The 19,836-nt window shown below is 39.1% G+C and overlaps 1 protein-coding gene across 2 annotated transcripts in view; it reads left to right on the plus strand.

Annotated features, from left to right (window-relative positions):
- Positions 1–19,836, plus strand: part of KPNA1 (karyopherin subunit alpha 1) — a 94,776-nt gene that overhangs the window by 71,051 nt on the left and 3,889 nt on the right. For both annotated transcript variants that reach the window (XM_033211028.1, XM_033211029.1), the window contains exons 10-13: positions 5,749–5,827; positions 10,534–10,659; positions 13,001–13,128; positions 19,632–19,810. In XM_033211028.1, the coding sequence (XP_033066919.1) occupies positions 5,749–5,827; positions 10,534–10,659; positions 13,001–13,128; positions 19,632–19,810 (512 nt within the window). The remainder of the gene's footprint in view (positions 1–5,748; positions 5,828–10,533; positions 10,660–13,000; positions 13,129–19,631; positions 19,811–19,836) is intronic.

Raw genomic sequence — 19,836 nt, forward strand, 5'->3', positions numbered from 1 at the left:
ATTGGCTATGGGTTTGTCATAATAGCTCTTACTATTTTGAGATACGTTCCATCAATACCTAGTTTATTGAGAGTTTTTAGCATGAAGGGCTGTTGAATTTTGTCAAAGGCCTTTTTTGCATCTATTGAGATAGTCATGTGGTTTTTGTCTTTGGTTCTGTTTATATGCTGGATTACGTTCATTGATTTGCATATGTTGAACCAGCCTTGCATCCCAGGGATGAAGCCCACTTGATCGTGGTGGATAAGCTTTTTGATGTGCTGCTGGATTCGGTTTGCCAGTATTTTATTGAGGATTTTTGCATCGATGTTCATCAGGGATATTGGTCTAAAGTTCTCTTTTTTTGTTGTGTCTCTGCCAGGCTTTGGTATCAGGATGATGCTGGCCTCATAAAATGAGTTAGGGAGGATTCCCTCTTTTTCTATTGATTAGAATAGTTTCAGAAGCAGTGGTACCAGCTCCTCTGTGTACTTGGTAGAACTTGGCTGTGACTCCATCTCATCCTGAGCTTTTTTTGATTGGTAGGCTATTAATTACTGCCTCAATTTCAGAGCCTGTTATTGGTCTATTCAGAGATTCAACTTCTTCCTGGTTCAGTCTTGGGAGGTGTATGTGTCCAGGAATTCATCCGTTTCTTCTAGATTTTCTAGTTTATTGGCGTGGAGGTGTTTATAGTATTCTCCGATGGTAGTTTGTATTTCTGTGGGATCAGTGGTGGTATCCCCTTTATCATTTTTTTATTGCGTCTATTTGATTCTTTTATCTTCTTTATTCTTGTTAGCAGTCTGTTAATTTTGTTGATCTTTTCAAAAAACCAACTCCTGGATTCACTGATTTTTTTTGAAGGGTTTTTTTGTGTCTCTTATCTCTTTCAGTTCTTTTCTGATCTTAGTTACTTTTGGCTTCTGCTAGCTTTTGAATTTGTTGGCTCCTGCTTCTCTAGTTCTTTTAATGGTGATGTTGGGTGTTGCTTTTAGATCTTTCCTGCTTTGTCTTGTGGGCATTTAGTGCTATAAATTTCCCTTTACACACTGCTTTAAATGTGTCCCAGAGATTCTGGTACATTGTGTCTTTGTTCTCACTGGTTTCAAAGAACATCTTTATTTCTGCCTTCATTTCGTTATTTACCCGGTAGTCATTCAGGAGCAGGTTGTTAAGTTTCCATATAGTTGTGCAGTTTTGAGTGAGTTTCTTAATCCTGAATTCTAATTTGATTGCACTCTGATCTGAGAGAGAGTTTGTTGTGATTTCTGTTCTTTTACATTTGCTGAGCGGTGTTTTACTTCCAATTATGTGGTCAGTTTTAGAATAAGTGCAATGTGGTGCTGAGAAGAGTGTATATTTTGTTGATTTGGGGTGGAGAGTTCTGTAGATGTCTATTAGGTCCACTTGGTGCAGAGCTGAGTTCAAGTCCTGGATATCCTTGTTAACCTTCTGTCTCGTTGATGTGTCTAATATTGACATTGGGGTGTTAAAGTCTCCCATTATTATTGTATGGGAGTCTAAGTCTCTTTATAGGTCTTTACAGACTTTCTTTATGAGTCTGGGTGCTCCTGTATTGGGTGCATATATATTTAGGATAGTTAGCTCTTCTTGTTGAATTAATCCCTTTACCATTATGTAATGGCCTTCTTTGTCTCTTTTGATCTTTGTTGGTTTAAAGTCTGTTTTATCAGAGACTTAGGATCGCAACCCCTGCTTCTGTTTCCTTTCCATTTGCTTGGTAGATCTTCTTCCATCCCTTTATTTTGAGCCTATGTGTGTCTCTGCATGTGAGATGGGTCTCCTGAATACAGCACGCTGATGGGTCTTGACTTTTTATCCAATTTGCCAGTCTGTGTCTTTTCATTGGGGGATTTAACCTATTTACAATTAAGGTTAATATTGTTATATGTGAATTTAATCCTATCATTATGATGTTAGCTGGTTATTTTGCCCGTTAATTGATGCAGTTTCTTCCTAGCATTGATGGTCTTTACAATTTGGCATGTTTTTGCAGTGGCTGATACCGGTTGTTTCTTTCCATGTTTAATGTGTCCTTCAGGAACATCTTGTAAGGCAGGCCTGGTGGTGACAGAATCTCTCAGCATTTGCTTATCTGTAAAGGATTTTATTTCTCCTTCACTTATGAAGCTTAATTTGGCTGGATGTGACATTCTGGGTTGAAAACTCTTTTCTTTAAGAATGTTGAATATTGGCCCCCACTCTCTTCTGGCTTGTAGAGTTTCTGCCGAGAGATCCACTGTTAGTCGGATGGGCTTCCCTTTGTGGGTAACCTGACCTTTCTCTCTGGCTGCCCTTAACATTTTTTCCTTCATTTCAACCTTGGTGAATCTGACAATTATGTGTCTTGGGGTTACTCTTCTTGAGGAGTATCTTAGTGGTGTTCTCTGTATTTCCTGAATTTGAATGTTGGCCTGTCTTGCTAGGTTGGGGAAGTTCTTCTGGATAATGTCCCGAAGAGTGTTTTCCAACTTGTTTCCATTATCTCCATCACTTTCAGATTCACCAGTCAAACATAGATTTGGTCTTTTCACATAGTCTCATTTTTCTTGGAGGCTTTGTTCATTTCTTTTTACTCTTTTTTTCTCTAATCATGTCTTCACACTTTATTTCATTAATTTGATCTTCAATCACTGATATCCTTTCTTCCACTTGATCGAATTGGCTGTTGAAGCTTGTGCATTCATCACAAAGTTCTTGTGTCATGGTTTTCAGCTCCATCAGGTCATTTAAGGTCTTCTATACACTGTGTATTCTAGTTAGTCATTCATCTAACCGTTGTTCAGGGGTTTTAGCTTCCTTGCGATGGGTTAGAACATGCTTCTTTAGCTCGGAGAAGTTTATTATTACCGACTTTCTGAAGCCTACTTCTGTCAACTCATCAAAGTTATTCTCCGTCCAGCTTTGTTCCAAGAAGCTGTGATCCTTTGTAGAAGAGGCGCTCTGCTTTTTAGAATTTTCAGCTTTTCTGCTCTAATCTTCCCATCTTTGTGGTTTTATCTACCTTTGGTCTTTGATGTTGGTGACCTGCAGGTGAGGTCTTGGTGTGGATGTCCTTTTTGTTGATGTTGATGCTATTCCTTTCTGTTTATTAGTTTTCCTTCTAACAGTTAGGTCCCTCAGCTGCAGGTCTGTTGGAGTTTGCTGGAGGTCCACTCCAGACCGTTTTCCTGGGTATCACCAGCAGAGGCCACAGAACAGCAAATATTGCTGCCTGATATTTCCTCTGAAAGCTTCATCCCAGAGGGACACCCGCCTGTATGAGGTGTCTCTCAGTCCCTACTGGGTGGTGTCTCCCAGTTAGGCTACTGTTGCAGGAAATCAGGGACCCCAAACGGAGGGACCAGCTGAAGCCACGGCCAAAGGACATAAATTGTGAAAATTTCATGGATGTTTATTAGTTCTCCAAATTAATACTTTTATAATTTCTTATGCCTGTCTTTACTGTAGTCTCTGAACATAAATTGTGAAGATTTCATGGACATTTATCACTTCCCCATTTAATACTCTTATAATTTCCTCTGCCTGTCTTTAATCTTTTAATCCCGTCATCTTTGTAAGATGAGTATGTATGTCGCCTCAGAACCCTGTGATGATTGCATTATCTATACAAATTGTTTGTGAAATGTGTGTTTGAACAGTATGAAATCTGAGCATCCCAAAAGAACAGGATAACAGCGATTTTCAGGCAACAAGGGAGATAAGCATAAGGTCTGACTGCCTATGGGGCCGGGCAGAACAGAGCCATATTTCTCTTCTTGCAAAAGTGAATAGGAGAAATATCGCTGAATTCTTTTTCTCAGCAATGAACAGCCCTGGGAAAAAAATACAGTCCCGGGGGGTCTCTAAAATGGCCGCTCTGGAAGTGTCTGTCTTATGCAGTTGAAGATAAGGGATAAAATACGCCCTGGTCTCCTGCAGCGCCCTCAGGCTTGCTAGGGTTAGGAAATTCCAGCCTGACAAATGCTAGTCAGATCAGTTGTCTGCTCTCGAACCGTTTCCTGTTAAGATGTTTCTCAGTGACAATGTGTGCACAGTGGGACCTGAAACTTCATCCGCAATTCTGATTTCGTCCTGGCCTTGTGATCTTGCTCTGCCCCCATTTTCCCTGTGATATTTTATTGCCTTTTGAAGCATGTTATCTCTGTGACCCACACCCTATTCGTACACTCCCCTCCCCTTTGAAAATCGCTAATAAAAACTTGCTTGTTTTGCCGCTTGGGGGCATCACGGAACCTGCCAACATGTGATGTCAGCCCTAGACACCCATCTGTAAAATTTCTCTCTTTCATACTTTATTTCTCAGACCAGCCAACTCTTAGGGAAAATAGAACCTACATTGAAATACTGGGGGCTGGTTCCCCCGATAGGCTACATGGGGGCAGTCTGTCCATTCTCAGAGCTCAAACACTGTGCTGGGAGAACCACTGCTGTCTTCAGAGCTGTCAGACAGGGACGTTTAAGTCTGCAGAAGTTGTCTGCTGCCTTTTGTTCAGCCTGTGCCCTGCGCCCAGAGGTGGAGTCTAGAGAGATAGTAGGCCTTGCTGTGGTGCAGTGGGCTCCGCCCATTTGGAGCTTTCTGGCTGCTTTGTTTACCTACTCAGGCCTCAGCAATGGCAGTCACCTGTACCCCCACCAGGCTGCAGCCTCGCAGGTCGATCTCCGACTGCTGCGCTAGCAGTGAGCAAGGCTGCGTGGGCATGGAACCCGCTGAACCAGACATGGGAGAACAGTCTCCTTGTCTGCCAGTTGCTAAGACTGGGAAAAGCACAGTATTTGGGCAGATGTGTACTGATTTTCCTTGTACAGTCTGTCACAGCTTCCCTTGGCTAGAAAAGGAAAATCCCATGACCCATTGCGCTTCCCGGATGAGGCGATGCCCTGCCGTGCTTTGGCTTGCCCTCTGTGGGCTGTACCCACTGTCCAACCAGTCCCAGTGAGATGAATCAGGTACCTCAGTTGGAGATGCAGAAATCTTCTGCGTCAGTCACGCTGGGAGCTGTAGACTGGAGCTGTTCCTGTTTGCCCATCTTGGAATGGAACCCAGCCATTTCTTTTTAATCATCACATCTTAAATTTGAAGGAACTGGCACAGTTTTTAGAGAGTGATCAGTCTCATTAAAGTGGAGGGAAAAATAGGACCCTTAAGGAAAATCAAAAGATAGTGACTTACTTAGCTAGAAATAAGGACTTAATATCTGTCTTCAAATATATATATATGGCTTTGTGGAGTGGTTTTTGGACCAGTAAGGCAGTTTAGTAGGTTTAGTTGAAAGACCTTTGTATTTGGAGTGTGACTCCTGACTTGCATTTTCAAGTTGTTCAGCTGTTGATGTGTCACCTTTACCTCTGTGAAAATTAAGACAATTTATAAAACTTAAAAATGTTGCGTACATGTTGACTATTGCTCTCAATTATCTCAGCAACCATACAAGAGCAAGTAAAGAGGAAATGAAACCTATATTAAAGAAAGAGAGGGAAACTTGAAATCCAGGTGATGGAATAGCTGGGAAAGATTCTTTGGAAAGATTGGTAGTTTTTTCCAAATGTACTAAAATAAGGGGAAAGACAGTTATTCTAGGGAACATCAGACATCCCAGCATCATCCTAAGTGTTCCCTTAACCCCATGGGTACATTTCTGCTCTAAAATTCTATCACTATTTTTTTGTTTTTAAATTTTGGTCTTAAAGAAATGAAACGAAGGATAGAATTGTTGGCTATAACATTACTTTTTGTTTTTGCAGGCATAATGATTATAAAGTGGTTTCTCCTGCTTTGCGAGCTGTGGGAAACATTGTCACAGGGGATGATATTCAGACACAGGTACGAAGAAGTGGTAACTTTCTTTTTTCCTTTAAAAACAGTACATTGAACTTCATGATCATGTTTCTATTATCATATTTTACTCCATATTGTTAGGGAAACTTGATACTGTGTTTAATGTTTAAAAATGTTGGACCAGGCACAGTCGCTCACCCCAGTAATCCCAGCACTTTGGGAGACCGAGGCGGGCGGATCACCTGAGCTCAGGAGTTCGACACCAGCCTGGGCAACACGGTGAAACCTCATCTCTACTAAAACTACAAAAAATTAGCTAGTCATGGTTGTGCACACCTGTAGTTCCAGCTACTCGGGAGGCTGAGGTAGGAGAATCGCTTGAACCCAGGAGGTAGAGGTTGCCGTGAGCTGAGATTGTGCCACTGCACTCCAGCCTGGGCAACAGAGCAAGACTCTGAGTCAAAGAAAAAAAAAGTTGGTTTAGGCTTCTACTCTCAATACCTTCAGTATCTCCAACTTGACCTGTTGCCTATAGTAATTTGAGGTTCTCCTATTATTGATAGTGACTATTTTTTGGTGAGACAGATTTGTTTTTCTTCACTCCTATTTGAAATAGTTCTCATGAGCATTGGAATCCTCTCGTAGCATCTTTTCTCTGTCATCTCAATATCACCTTCTCTGATAGCTTTCTCCTTACGTACATGGGAAGTCCCCTGTGTGAGGAAGATTCTTCCCTCCTACTTTCTAATGTCACCATCTTCTCCATTCGACTTCTGTATCAAGACACACCATTCACAGTGCATTGTTCTAGCTGTATTTCTTCCTGAAATCTCAGCTGTGTTGTGACGTTGAAGTCTTTTAGTTCTTCTGCCTCAATGACCACTTATTTCTGCCTAGCAAGCTCCTTTTCCTCTTGTCTCCTTTTGTGAACATCATTCACGGGGCAATCTTTCAGCCTCATTCATAGATCTTTTTTATAATGTCAGTGATCACCCTTGTGTGCATGGATTGAGAATTGGGAATTGAGTTTTAGCCTTAGCATTTTCTTCACCAGTTCTGACTTTCAGCAATACATTTAATGCCTTTTCTAATCTCTAAAATTAAGATTAGATTTGTTCTCTCAGTTGTCTTCTAACTGTAATGTATTTACTTTAAATTTATTCTCTACACAAGGGAACTCATTTCCCCTTGTATTATCTGAACTTCTGCTTATTTTCCCTGTATCAGTGAATGGCACCAACAGTTCCCCTGAAACCTGGACCAATCAGCTTGATTCTTTCCTCCACCTCCCTCATCAGTTACTAAGTCCTGTTTTTCTGTCTCTAGTCATCCTTTGCAGGGCTTAGTTCAGACACTTTAGAAGAGAATAGTAGAAGAAAATAATATATGTTTGACTATATTTGCATAAAATTTCTCTGGAAGGATATACAGGAAACTGAAAATATTGGTTGTCTTTGAGGGGAACTTGTTGGCTGGTATACAAGAAGGGGAAAGAGGCTTTTAACAACTATAGAGTCTTTTATACCCTCTGAATTTTTGAACCCTATCAGTATCTTTCTGTCCGTCACCCACCTCCATATGCTGTATGCTTTTGCCATATTTGTTCCTTGAATTGGCTGTGGCCACTCTCAGCTCTGAGCTTTAACACATGGTTTATTCCCTCTGCCTGGAACATATGCCTTCACTGCGACCCCGTGCTCTGACTGCCACCTCACACATATCCATATTCTCTGCTCCTAATGTTTTCTTGTTCTTGAATTCTTGGTATTATCATTATTTTCTCTGAGAAGCCCTGTTTGACCCTAAACTTTTAAGTTAGGTACTTAATTTTTTTTTCTTCATCCATCAGAATACTAATCACATTGTATTGTAACTAATTACTAGATTTTAAGATTCTAGAGGTGGATTATGTCAGTGTTTATTTCTGTGCCTCTGTAAATCTAATAATTTCTGGCACAATATATAGGGACCTAAAGAATATTTATTGAATGGAATGAAGTTCTGAATCTATATGTCTAGTTCTGATCTATCTCACGTTTTAGTCCTGTATCTGCAGTAGTCTCTTACATATTTCTGCTTGCTTTGCATATCTCACATACGTCTCGCAGTATGTCTTCTTTCCCCCACAAAGCTAGTTCCAAGTTTTTATTTTTCCTATTTCAAGTAATGATATAACTATTCTATTTACCTACACATGAAACTTGGCAGTCACATGTGGTGTCGTCTTCCCTTCTACTTTGTATAGCAAGTTGTCAGGTCTTCTTGATTATTATTGTTACTAGATTCCCATCAAATTACGTTCTTTTGGTCCTTGTCACACACATAGGTTGTTGCTGTACCCACCCATCCTCCTCCTCTCCTAAGCAGTTACTCATCTCAGTTTATTCCCTCTAATAACAACTGAATCTCTCCTGAAATGTTATTTACATTATCTTCTTTTAGAAACAATAAGCTGCTTTAGTGCCTGTAAGATAAAGAACCTTGAAAAGATTCAAAGGAATTTCTCCTTAAGATTTTAATCTCATTCTTCTTTCTAGCCTATTATTTTTGGGGCATAGAACTCTTTCTTAATAACCTCATCATGGCCAGGTATGCTGGCTCATGCTTGTATTCCTAGCATTTTGAGAGGCTGAGGCAAGAGAATTGCCTGAGCCTAGGAGTTCCAAACCAGCCTGTGCATATAGCAAGACCCCATCTCTAAAAACTTTTTTTTTTTAATTAGCTGAGCATGATGGCATGTAACTGTAGTCCTACCTACTCTTCAGGAGACTGAGGTAGGAGGATTGCTTGTGCCCAGGAGTGTGAGGTTGCAATGAGCTATGATCATGCCACCACACTCCAGCCTTAGTGATAGAACAATACTGTTTCTTAAAATAAAAATAGCCGCAGTAGTCTGTTCTTACGATACTTTGTAATAGCTTGTCTCTGCATTTTTTCATTTCTTATGTGCAGTGTCAGTCCCTCTTTTTGCTAATGAAATCCTGTTGCCTATTTAATAGGCATAAAATACTTGATTTTAATTTGCATTTCTTTCATTACTTACAATTTTCTATTAAAATTTTAGTTTCTCTTTTCAGTTTACACAAGGAAGATAGCAACCCTCTCATTTGTTGCAAATATTTTTCACATTGGATGGTGTACATTTAAAATCTTTTATGATTTTTGACAAGAAAACATTTGTTTCATGAAATTTTTATTTTCCCCTATAATTTCTTTATTTTTATGCTCAGTCTTTTACCATCCCCCAAATCAGCTATTTTCTAATATTCTGCTTTATGATTCCTTTTAAAAATATTTACTCTTAAGTAGCTGCAAATTTATTTTGGTAACTTAGGGTTTTTATTAGTCTGTTATTTCACTGCTATAAAGAAATACCTGGCCGAGTGCGGTGGCTCCCACCTATAATACCAGCACTTTGGGAGGCCGAGGTAGGTGGATCACATGAGGTCGGGAGTTCAAGACCAGCCTGACCAACATGGAGAAACCCTGTCTCTACTGAAAATACAAAATTAGCTGGGCGTGGTGGCGCATGCGTGTAATCCCAGCTACTTAGAAGGCTGAGGCAGTACAATTACTTGAACCTGGGAGGCGGAGGTTGTGGTGAGCAGAGATTATGCCATTGCACTCCAGCCTGGCCAACAAGAGTGAAACTCTGTCTCAAAAAAAAAAGAAAAGAAAAAGAAATATCTAAGACTGCGTAGTTTATAAAGAAAAGAGGTTTAACTGGCTCATGTTTCTGCAGGCCGTATATAGTAGCTTCTGCTTCTGGGGACGTCTCAGGAAACCTAAAGTCATGGCGGAAGGTGAAGAGAAAGCAGGCATGTCTTACGTGACCTGAGTAGGAACAAGGAGTAGAGAAAGGTGCTACATACTAGAACAGAACCATGGCTAACAACCATTCTTGGAGGATCCACCCCATGATCCAGTCACCTCCCACTAGGCCCTACTCCAACCTTAGGGATTACAATTTGACATGTGATTTGGGTGGGGACACAGATCCAAACCATATCAGTGTTAAGAACTGATTTTGAAAAAATTGTTTTTAATCTATTTAGCTTTTTATTCCAGTTCTGTCAAAGCTACCAGTCATTGGGAGAAAGGATTAATTTTTATTATAAACTTTATAAATAGCTGCATTTGCTTTTAGAATAGATCTCTATTCTCTGTGTTTAGTGATTAATTCTTAAACCTGCCATATACTATTTTAATCAAACTTTTTAAATTTTAGTTTCTAGTAGAGTAGGTCTCCTTCTCCATGTGTATTTGTGTTACCTCCTTCACCTTTATAAACTGATAGCTGAGGTCATATGTTTTTTATCTTTGTATCCTATAAAGCACCTGATATACCTCATTAAGTATGTATGCGTTCATTGACTACCAAGTAGTGTGTTATCAGAGGACCTACAAATCTGAGACTCCTGACTTTTCTGGCCACTTGATATATTTATTTATCCATTCAGAAGACTTAACGCTGTTGGGATGGGAAGGTGAATGAGTAATGCTATTGCAATTACTAAGTACAGTTTAGCAGCTGTGAATGTGTACAATAAAACTGGATTGATAATCTTAGAAACTAATTCTTATTAACAGTGAATACTTTTTTTTACCTGTATAAAGTTACTTATTTATAAAATTTCAAGGGGAGATGTTATGTCTTTCATAAAATTCATAAAATATGTTCCTTAAGTTAAACATTTATATTTATATTTAGAACAGTACAATAAGTAAAATTTTCAAACTTTTTCTTTTAGGTAATTCTGAATTGCTCAGCTCTGCAGAGTTTATTGCATTTGCTGAGTAGCCCAAAGGAATCTATCAAAAAGGAAGCATGTTGGACGATATCTAATATTACAGCTGGAAATAGGGCACAGATCCAGGTAACCTCATAGGACCTAACTTTTCTTTCAGTATTTTTATTGAAAAGTAAGGTTTTTCTCTCAGTCACCCTTTAAAACATACATTGTTTTCGGCTGGGTGCAGTGGCTCCTGCCTGTAATCCCAGCACTCTGGGAGGCTGAGGCCCGTGGATCACTTGAGGTCAGGAGTTCGAGACCATCCTGGTCAACATGATGAAACCTTGTCTGTACTAAAAATACAAAAAATTAGCCAGTCGTGGTGGCAGGTGCTTGTAGTCTCAGCTACGTGGGAGGCTGGGGGAGGAGAATCACTTGAACCTGGGAGGTAGAGGTTGTAGTGAACCGAGATGGTGCCACTGCACTCCATCTTGGGTGACAGAGCAAGACTCCATCTTAATACAGAATAAAACAAAATGTATATTGTTTTCATTATTGCTTTGAAGACCACTAACTTTCAATGTTGTTGTCTTATTTCGTAGTCAGCTTTTTACTTTATCCTAGCTTACAGATGTTAAGTCTTTTGAAATTAAGCCTTCATTTTTCCTGTTGCCCTTCATATTTGATGTTTCACCAAGATCCAAGAAATAGTGTCTTGTATTTCCAAATGTTTTGATGGGCTTTATGCTGAACACAATTGGCTTTACTCTTTCCAAGTAAGATACTTATTTTTCCAGTGGATCCATGTAGTAGATTGCCTCACATTTTCATGAATTTTTGGATACCCATTTTTCTTTAAATAGTTACTTGGTTTTTACTTTTTGTCTTTGTATTGGTGGGAGAGTAACTCAAGTGGACAACAAGCAGTGGGCCAAAGTGTTCAGCCTGGGCAGTGATCAAGGATGGGAACAATGGGTAGGAAAAGATACAACACAGACATAGAAGGCCTTGGAGATGAATGGAAACAGAGAGGTCATCTAATCCAACTTTTTCATTTACCACAATAGTGTATGTGTGTGTGTGTGTGTGTGTGTGCATTGAAGCATCCATTACATTGTATCCCAAAAATATATACAATTACAATTTGTCAATAAAAATAAAATTTGAATAAAAAGATGAAACAGCTCATGGAATTAAAATGGTTTGCTCAAGAGCAACTCTAGTAAAATGACAGGACCAGGATTAGGTGTCTTTCCACTAATCAACTGTGTCAAACTTTGTTGACGTCCTTCACAGGTATAATAAGAGTTTTTGACCAGGAAAGCATTTTGTCCCCAAAATGCTGAATTAGGAACTGAGATTAATAGCTATAACAATCTGTAACATTCACATGAAGTGATTTCATCTGTATTTGATTGCCTGTCACCACCAGGCTTTTTTATGCAGGACTTCCCAGTTTCTTAATGTAGGAAATGATATAAACCCATGTTAGGTACTTGAGCCAGGGAGAAACAGGGAGAAAGTAATTTTGGGAAGGCTACTTTAGTGTTAGTACATGAATGGGATTGAGTAAAAGTACTCCATCCAACTGTAAGGCTTATTTTTGGTAATCTGGGAGGTAGTGGCTTGGAATAGCATGGCAATGCCAAAGGAAAAGAAAAAGATGGACTCAGGATTTTAAAAATTGAGAATGTAAATTAATAGCCTTTGTGAACTAGAGAGGCTGAAAAGGAAACTTGATATAGCGGGCAGATGATGTGTTTGAGGTGACTGGCAGACCTAACGTAAACTGCTGGCTACCCTGGGCTGATGCTCCAGTGAGAAGTGAGGACTAGAGAGTTCTCGCACATGCCAGTTTACATGCTATGTGAGAATGGAATAGCAGAGAAGCAGAAAATTGAACTCTTAAAATCTGTTACTATGGGCGGAACAAAAGAGGACAGTAAAAGAGAAAAGAATTCAGAGAAAATAGGAGATTATAAGATCACAAACTCTAGGGAAGATGTTTTCAGTGATACCAAGTATAGCATAAAGGTTAGGGATAGGCCGGGCGTGGTGGCTCACATCTGTAATCCCTGCACTTTGGGAGGCCTAGGTGGGTGGATCACCTAAGGTCAGGAGTTCAAGGCCAGCCTGGCCAACATGGTGAAGACCCTTCTCTACTAAAAATACAAAAATTTGCCGGGCTTGGTGTTGTGTGCCTGTAGTCCCAGCTACCTGGGAGGCTGCGGCAGGAGAATCACTTGAACCCAGGAGGTGGAAGCTGCAGTGAGCTGAGAACCACTGCACTCCAGCCTGGGCAACAGGGTGAGACTCCATCTCACAAAAAAAAGGGGGTGGGGGATAATGATGTAACTCTTTCTCATTTATTTCTGACAGGAGAAGGTGTGTTAATAGTCAAACTAGCTTAGAAGTTACAATTAGTATCGTGAATGTTTTTATAAATCTTACAGGTTTTTCCATTTAAGTTTTTCTTTAATTTTAGACTGTGATAGATGCCAACATCTTCCCAGCCCTCATTAGTATTTTACAAACTGCTGAATTTCGGACAAGAAAAGAAGCAGCTTGGGCCATCACAAATGCAACTTCTGGAGGATCAGCTGAACAGATCAAGTAAGTACTAATCAGGCAGCATATTGTAAGTTAAAGAAAAATTATTGTGTCTATCACTTTACAACCTCCCACATATTACCTAGAGTAAAAGATTAGCTGCATTTGAGGGGAAAGGTAGGTGAGAGATGATCTTACTAAGTAAGAATGTTTAGTTCCAGTCCTTAGGAAATTGTCCTTGGTGTCATAATTAGATGTATATTTAATTCTTTATATCTCTCCCATTTCTTTTTGCTAAAAAGTAATCCTGGGATATAAGAAGTAAGGCATAGTTGAGGCTTGAGGCAATAGAAATCCTTGCTTCAACCTACTCTGGAGCTACTTGTTAGAAATACCTTGGGTAGTATAGGTTACTTGTAGAACCTAGAGCCCAAGTTTAATAACTTACTCTTGCCCTTATTAGTTTAGATGTCTTAATAGTAGAATTGGATCAGAATTGAAAGAGTGGTATGTCTAAGAATAAAGTGCCAAATTTAGTAGAGGCAGGTGTCTTCTAAACTACTATGGTATTCATTTGTTAAAGGGAGAGAACTGTAGCAGCTCAAGACTTAAATGGCTCCCTTGGTAGCAGCTTAGTGGTTGGTTGGTTGATTGAGATGGAGTCTCTCTCTGTCGCCCAGGCTGGAGTGCAGTGGCACAATCTCGACTCACTGCAACCTCCACCTCCCGGGTTCAAGCGATTCTCCTGCCTCAGCCTCCCTAGTAGCTGGGATTACAGGTGTGCGCCACCACACCCAGCTAATTTTTGTACTTTTAGTAGAGACGGAGTTTTGCCCTGTTGGCTAGGCGGCTTATCTTGAATTCCTGAGTTCAGGGAATCTACCCGTCTCGGCCTCCCAAAGTGCTGGGATTACAGGTGTGAGCCATCATGTCCGATGAGCAGCTTATAAGCTTAATGAGTGGAAGAAAACATAAATATGGATGGGAATCAGTTCTTCAAAGGAGCATCATATAATTAAATGTAGAATTCAGGACATCTAGTATTTCAGACAGGGAAAAAAGTAATGATGAAGAGAAAAATGGAGCCTAGACCCAGCCTTTCTTAACTTTCTTTATGGGGAATCCAAAATTAGGGAAAGATGGTTTCAAATGAGTGCTAAAACATTAACTGCTTGCTCATATGTAATATCAGACAAACATAGCTGCTACTTATATTGTTGCTTTGTGGACTGAAGGTAGGCATTCATCAGATACTAGTTTTGAGTATTCTATTTGGAATTAAAAAATAAAAATAGTCGTAACAAAATGCAGTAATTGATCAGGTAGAGAAAATAAGAAATATGTACCTGAAATAATAAAATTACAAACAAATTAACACATGCAGTAGCTATTTTGGTAGAGTTCATCATGGGCAAGTTATTCAGGGACACATAGCGCATTTGTCTTGTAGGTTTTTTCCAACCTCCAAAATTCTGGTTCTAGGGTACTATGATTTTAATTATGCTGTCACCAGATGGCAAAAATAATGAAGTACTATAGTTATTTGAATAAGCTTTATGTGCAAATTCACATTCATAATTATTTTCTCTGTATTTTATAGTAAATATATTTTCTTAATTGAAATAAATCAGGCTGGGTGCGGTGGATCACAAGGTCAGGAATTTGAGACCAGCCTGGCCAACATGGTGAAACCCCGTCTCTACCAAAAGTACAAAAATTAGCCAGGTGTGGTGGCGTGCGCCCGTAATCCCAGCTACTTGCGGGGCTGAGACTGGAGAATCTCTTGAACCTGGGAGGCAGAGGTTGCAGTGAGCTGAGAGCATGCCACTGCACTCCAGCCTGGGCGACAGAGTGACATTCCGCTTCAAAAAAAAAAAAAGAAGAAGAAGAAGAAATAAACCATAAACATATATATTTTATTAGGCCATCTTTCATGAGAAAAGATTTGGGAGTATTTTGCTGTGTTAGAGAAGCATAGAATTGCTACTGTCCCTTTGTAAAATTCAGCATAGCTGTTTATAATAAAATTGTCAATCTCCTAGCAGTTTCTTCTTCCCCACAAGAAGAGTTATCTTGAAAGAATGTCACAAAAATATTACAGTCCAAATTACAAAAACAAACTGACCTTACCACTTATAAAAGACATCTATCTGGCTTCTGCTTACTCTTGTTGCAGATACCACATTTCGATGCAAGAAACAATTAGAATATTTTAGGAAATATCTTGGCCGGGCATGGTGGCTCACGTCTGTAATTCCAGCACTTTGGGAGGACAAGGCAGGCGAATCACTTGAGGTCAGGAGTTCAAGACCTAGGCTAGGTCAGCCTAGCCAACATGGAGAAACCCTGTCTCTACAAAAATTAGCTGGGCGTGTTGGTGTTCTCCTGTAGTTCCAGGTACTTGGGAGGCTGAAGTGAGAGGAGGCAGACGTTGGTTGCAGTGAGACAAGATCGTGCCACAGCGTTCCACCCTGGGAGACAGAATGACTCTGTCTCAAAAGATAGAATGTTTTAGGAAATACCTAGAATTGTAGGGTGAATATAATCAAATGTTAATACATATATAACACATGTTCTTAATGAGAGATAAGGATTATTAACTGAAATTAGAGAAAGATTCGTCAAAGAAGTGAAACTTAACATTTGTATAGAGATTTGGCAGTTTTGGAGGGGAGAATAGCATGAGGAAAAGTGAGAGAATGCAGTGTTTTTAGAAGTGGCGGGTCAGTCTTGCTATAGGTCATTCTTTCACAAGGATGATTAAGTAATTGATTGCTGAATACTGGGATGAAAGCCTCAGTCTTGGGTATTGGGAAGACTTGGCCTGTCTAACCTCACGAGTAACACAAAGTAAGGCCTGTGTCTAGGTTCATTATTTTTCTGTATGGATGTTCAGTTGTTTTAGCACTGTTTAAAAGGTGGAATCCCTTCTCCATTAAATTGCCTTTGCTCTTCTGTTAAAGATCAGTTGACTGTTTTTGTGTGGGTGTGTTTCTGGGCCCTCTATTCTTTTTGTGTGTGTGCGTGCTGAATTTGCAGTTTATCTGAGAAACCAAACACACACACACACACACACCACACACACACACACACACACTCTGGTAGTACAGTATAGGAAGTCCTCACTTAATGTCATTGATAGGTTCCAGGAAACTTTGACTTTAAGAGAAACATTGTATATTAAAACCAATTTTACCATAGGCTAATTAATATAAATCAGTTAAGGAAACATCACCAACCTTCAAAATATAGACCCCCAAACCTTCTAATATTAACCATTGAAACAGATGTGAGTTATACATAAATGTAAGAAAGATTAATAAAAACAAGTATAATTATCATCCAATTTTTGGTGAATCCGTGAATGATGGCAGTAGTAGTGGTGGTGGGTTAAATCAAAGAATACATATTTACAAAACAAAAGTTATTAGGAGCATCTCCTACCATCCTACCACCACACAATTAAAAAAGCAATAATAACATACAAAAGGATTCCCAGCACTAAAGAATTTAATGAGTGAAATAAAAATGCAGTTGAGACCTTCAACAGTGTATTAGATCACGCAGAAGAAAGAATTATTAAACTTAAAGATAGGTCTTTTGAAATAACCCAGTCAGACATACAAGAAAGAAAGAGAGAGAGAGAGAAAGAAAGGGAGGGAGGGAGGGAGGAAGGAAGGAAAAGAAACAAAAGAAAAGAGAAGAAGGAAGGAGGGAGGGAGGGAGGGAAGAGAAAAGAGAGGAAAAGAAAGCCTAAATGGCATCTAGGATACCATCAGGGGAACAGACATTCAAGTATTGTGAATGTCTGGGCCCTCTATTTTGTTCCATTGGTTTTTTGTTTGTCCTTTCACCAATACCACACTGTCTTGATTAGATTATAGTAAGTTGATAATGTCATTCCTCCAACTTTGTTCTTCAGTATTGTATTGACTATTCTGGGCCTTTTGCCTTCCCATATAAACTTTAGAATCAGTTTGTGGGTATCTATTGTTGGGGTTTTGTCTGGGAGTATCACATTGAATCCATAGATCAAGTTGGGAAGAATTGCCATCTTAACAATATTGAGTCTTCTTGTCCATGAGCATGGAATATTTCTTTTTTTTTTGTTTAGATCATCAGTTTTGTAGTTTTCCTCATATATACCCTGTTGTACGTATTTTATTAGATTTACACTTTTTTGATGCTGATGTAAATGAGATACTGTCTTTTTTTTTTTTTTTTGAGACAGAGTTTCGCTCTTTCTCCCAGGCTGGAGTTCAGTAGCACGATCTTGACTCACTGCAACCTCCGCCTTCCAGTTTGAAGCGATTCTCCTGCCTCAGCTTCCTGAGTAGCTGGGATTACAGACGCCTACCACCATGCCCAGCTAATTTTTTTTGTATTTTTAGTAGAGAGAGGGATTCCCCATGTTGGCCAGGCTGGTCTTGAACTCCTGACCTTAAGATCCGCCTGGCTCGGCCTCCCAAAGTGCTGGGATTGAGATACTGTCTTTTTAATTTCAAATTCCAATTGTTAATTACTGGAATATAGGATAGTAATTGAATTGTTACTAACCTTGTATCGTACAACCTTCTAAATAAATTATTTGGGGCCTTCTACATAATGATACCATCTGAAAAGAAAGACAGTCTTAATTTCTTCCTTCCTAATCTGTATACTTTTTATTCCCTTTTCTTACTGCATTATGTGGGACTTCCAGTGCATTGTTGAATAGGAGTGGTGAGAGAGTACATCCTTGCTTTATTACCAGTCTTTCTCATCATTAAGTATAATGTTAACTGTATGTTCTTTGTTGAGATTCTATCAAAGAATCTCTTAACATAAGGAAATTCTGTCTATTTGTTTGCTGGGTTGTATGTTTGCTTGTTTATTTATTTATTGAGACTGAATTTTGCTTTTGTCGCCCAGGCTGGAGTGCAGTGGTACGATCTCAGCTCACTGCAACCTCTGCCTCTTGGGTTCAAGCGATTCTGCCTCAGCCTCCCAAGTAGCTGATTTTTGTGTTTTTAGTAGAGACGAGGTTTCATCATGTGGACCAGACTAGTCTCGAACTCCTGACCTCAGGTGATACACCTGCGTCTGCCTCCCAAAGAGTTGGGATTACAGGCGTGAGCCACCACGCCTGGCCTGTTTGCTGAGTTTTTATCATGAATGGGTATTGGATTTTGTTAAATGCTTTTTTGCATCTGTTGAAGTGATCATAAGTTGATTACATTGATTCATTTTTTTAAAATGACGGATCAGCCTGGCATATTTGGAATAAATCCACTTGGTATATAATTCTTCATACACATTCTTGGATTTGATTTGATAATGTTTTGTTGAGGATTTTTGCATTCATGTTCATGAGACATACTAGTCTAATTTTCCTTTCTTATAATGTCTTTATTTAATTTTGGTATTGAGGAAGTGCTGGCCTCATAGATTGAGTTAGGAAGTATCCCCACTGTTTGTTTTCTGGAAGAGATGGTAGAATACTAGTACCATTTTGTCCTTAAATGTTTGCGAGAATTCACCAGTGAAACCCTCAACCTGGTGTTTTCTATTCTGGGAAGTTATTAATTAATGATTCAATTTATTTAATACATGTAAGCCGGTTCACATCATTCATTTCTCCATGATTGAGTTTTGGTGGCTTGTGTCTTTCAAGAAATTGTTCATTTTATTATCTGAATGATCAAATGTGTGAGCATAGAGTTGTTTGTAGTATTCATTATTCTTTTACTATCCATGAGATCAAGTGATGATTCTCTTTCATGATATTAGTAATTTTGTCTTTTCTCCTTTTTTTTTTTTGTTTGGCTAGACATTTATTTTTATATATTTTTGAATTCTTCCTCCCCCACACAAAAAAGCAACATGTGAGAGAGAAATAGATTAGCACTAGCAGTAAGTTTCAAAATGACCTTACCCATCCACAGAATGCAACTGGATTCATTATCCCTGCCTCTCTGTACTCAACTTGAGAAACCAGAATGATAAAAAATGACATGACTATTTACTGTGAATGTAATCATGTCTCTGCAGTTCAAGTATGATTGATCTTGATTACATATGATTATACATTCTGCTTGAATTAAAGGAAAAATACTAGCTCTAGAATCCTCTGACATTTGTTTATTCTTCCCACAACTTACTTTACTAAAATTCGAATCATGTTTGAAAGATTTGGCCTATCAGGCTTGTGCTGGCTTTTAGCACCAAGAGTGTCATGTTTTGAGAGGTGTGGCTTTCTATGGAAACAAAGATGAAATTGCTCAAAACTATACTATTTTGATGAGTTGCTCATTTCAAAGTTTTAATAGGTGAGTGTTTCTGTTTTTGTAATGCATAAATTGTGAAGGGAAAAGAATGGAGAAAGGTGCCAGAGAACTGGTTTGGGATAATTTATTTAGAGGATGTTTTGTTTTTGTGAAAAGGTATAGCTTGTATGGTTGAAAGAGTGCCTTTTTTTTTTTTTTTTTTAAAGTCTTTGCAGTAAGGTTGAGGATGACTTGTTCACTAATTTCATAAGTTTAACAAAATTTAAAGTTTTGTTTGACTACATTATTCTTTGTATTTAGGTACCTAGTAGAACTGGGTTGTATCAAGCCGCTCTGTGATCTCCTCACGGTCATGGACTCTAAGATTGTACAGGTTGCCCTAAATGGCTTGGAAAATATCCTGAGGCTTGGAGAACAGGAAGCCAAAAGGAATGGCACTGGCATTAACCCTTACTGTGCTTTGATTGAAGAAGCTTATGGTAAGATGCTTTGGTTGAAGAAGTTT

The sequence above is a fragment of the Trachypithecus francoisi genome, unplaced genomic scaffold, assembly GCF_009764315.1.
Source record: "Trachypithecus francoisi isolate TF-2019V2 unplaced genomic scaffold, Tfra_2.0 Lachesis_group0, whole genome shotgun sequence".
Classification (NCBI taxonomy): domain Eukaryota; kingdom Metazoa; phylum Chordata; class Mammalia; order Primates; family Cercopithecidae; genus Trachypithecus; species Trachypithecus francoisi.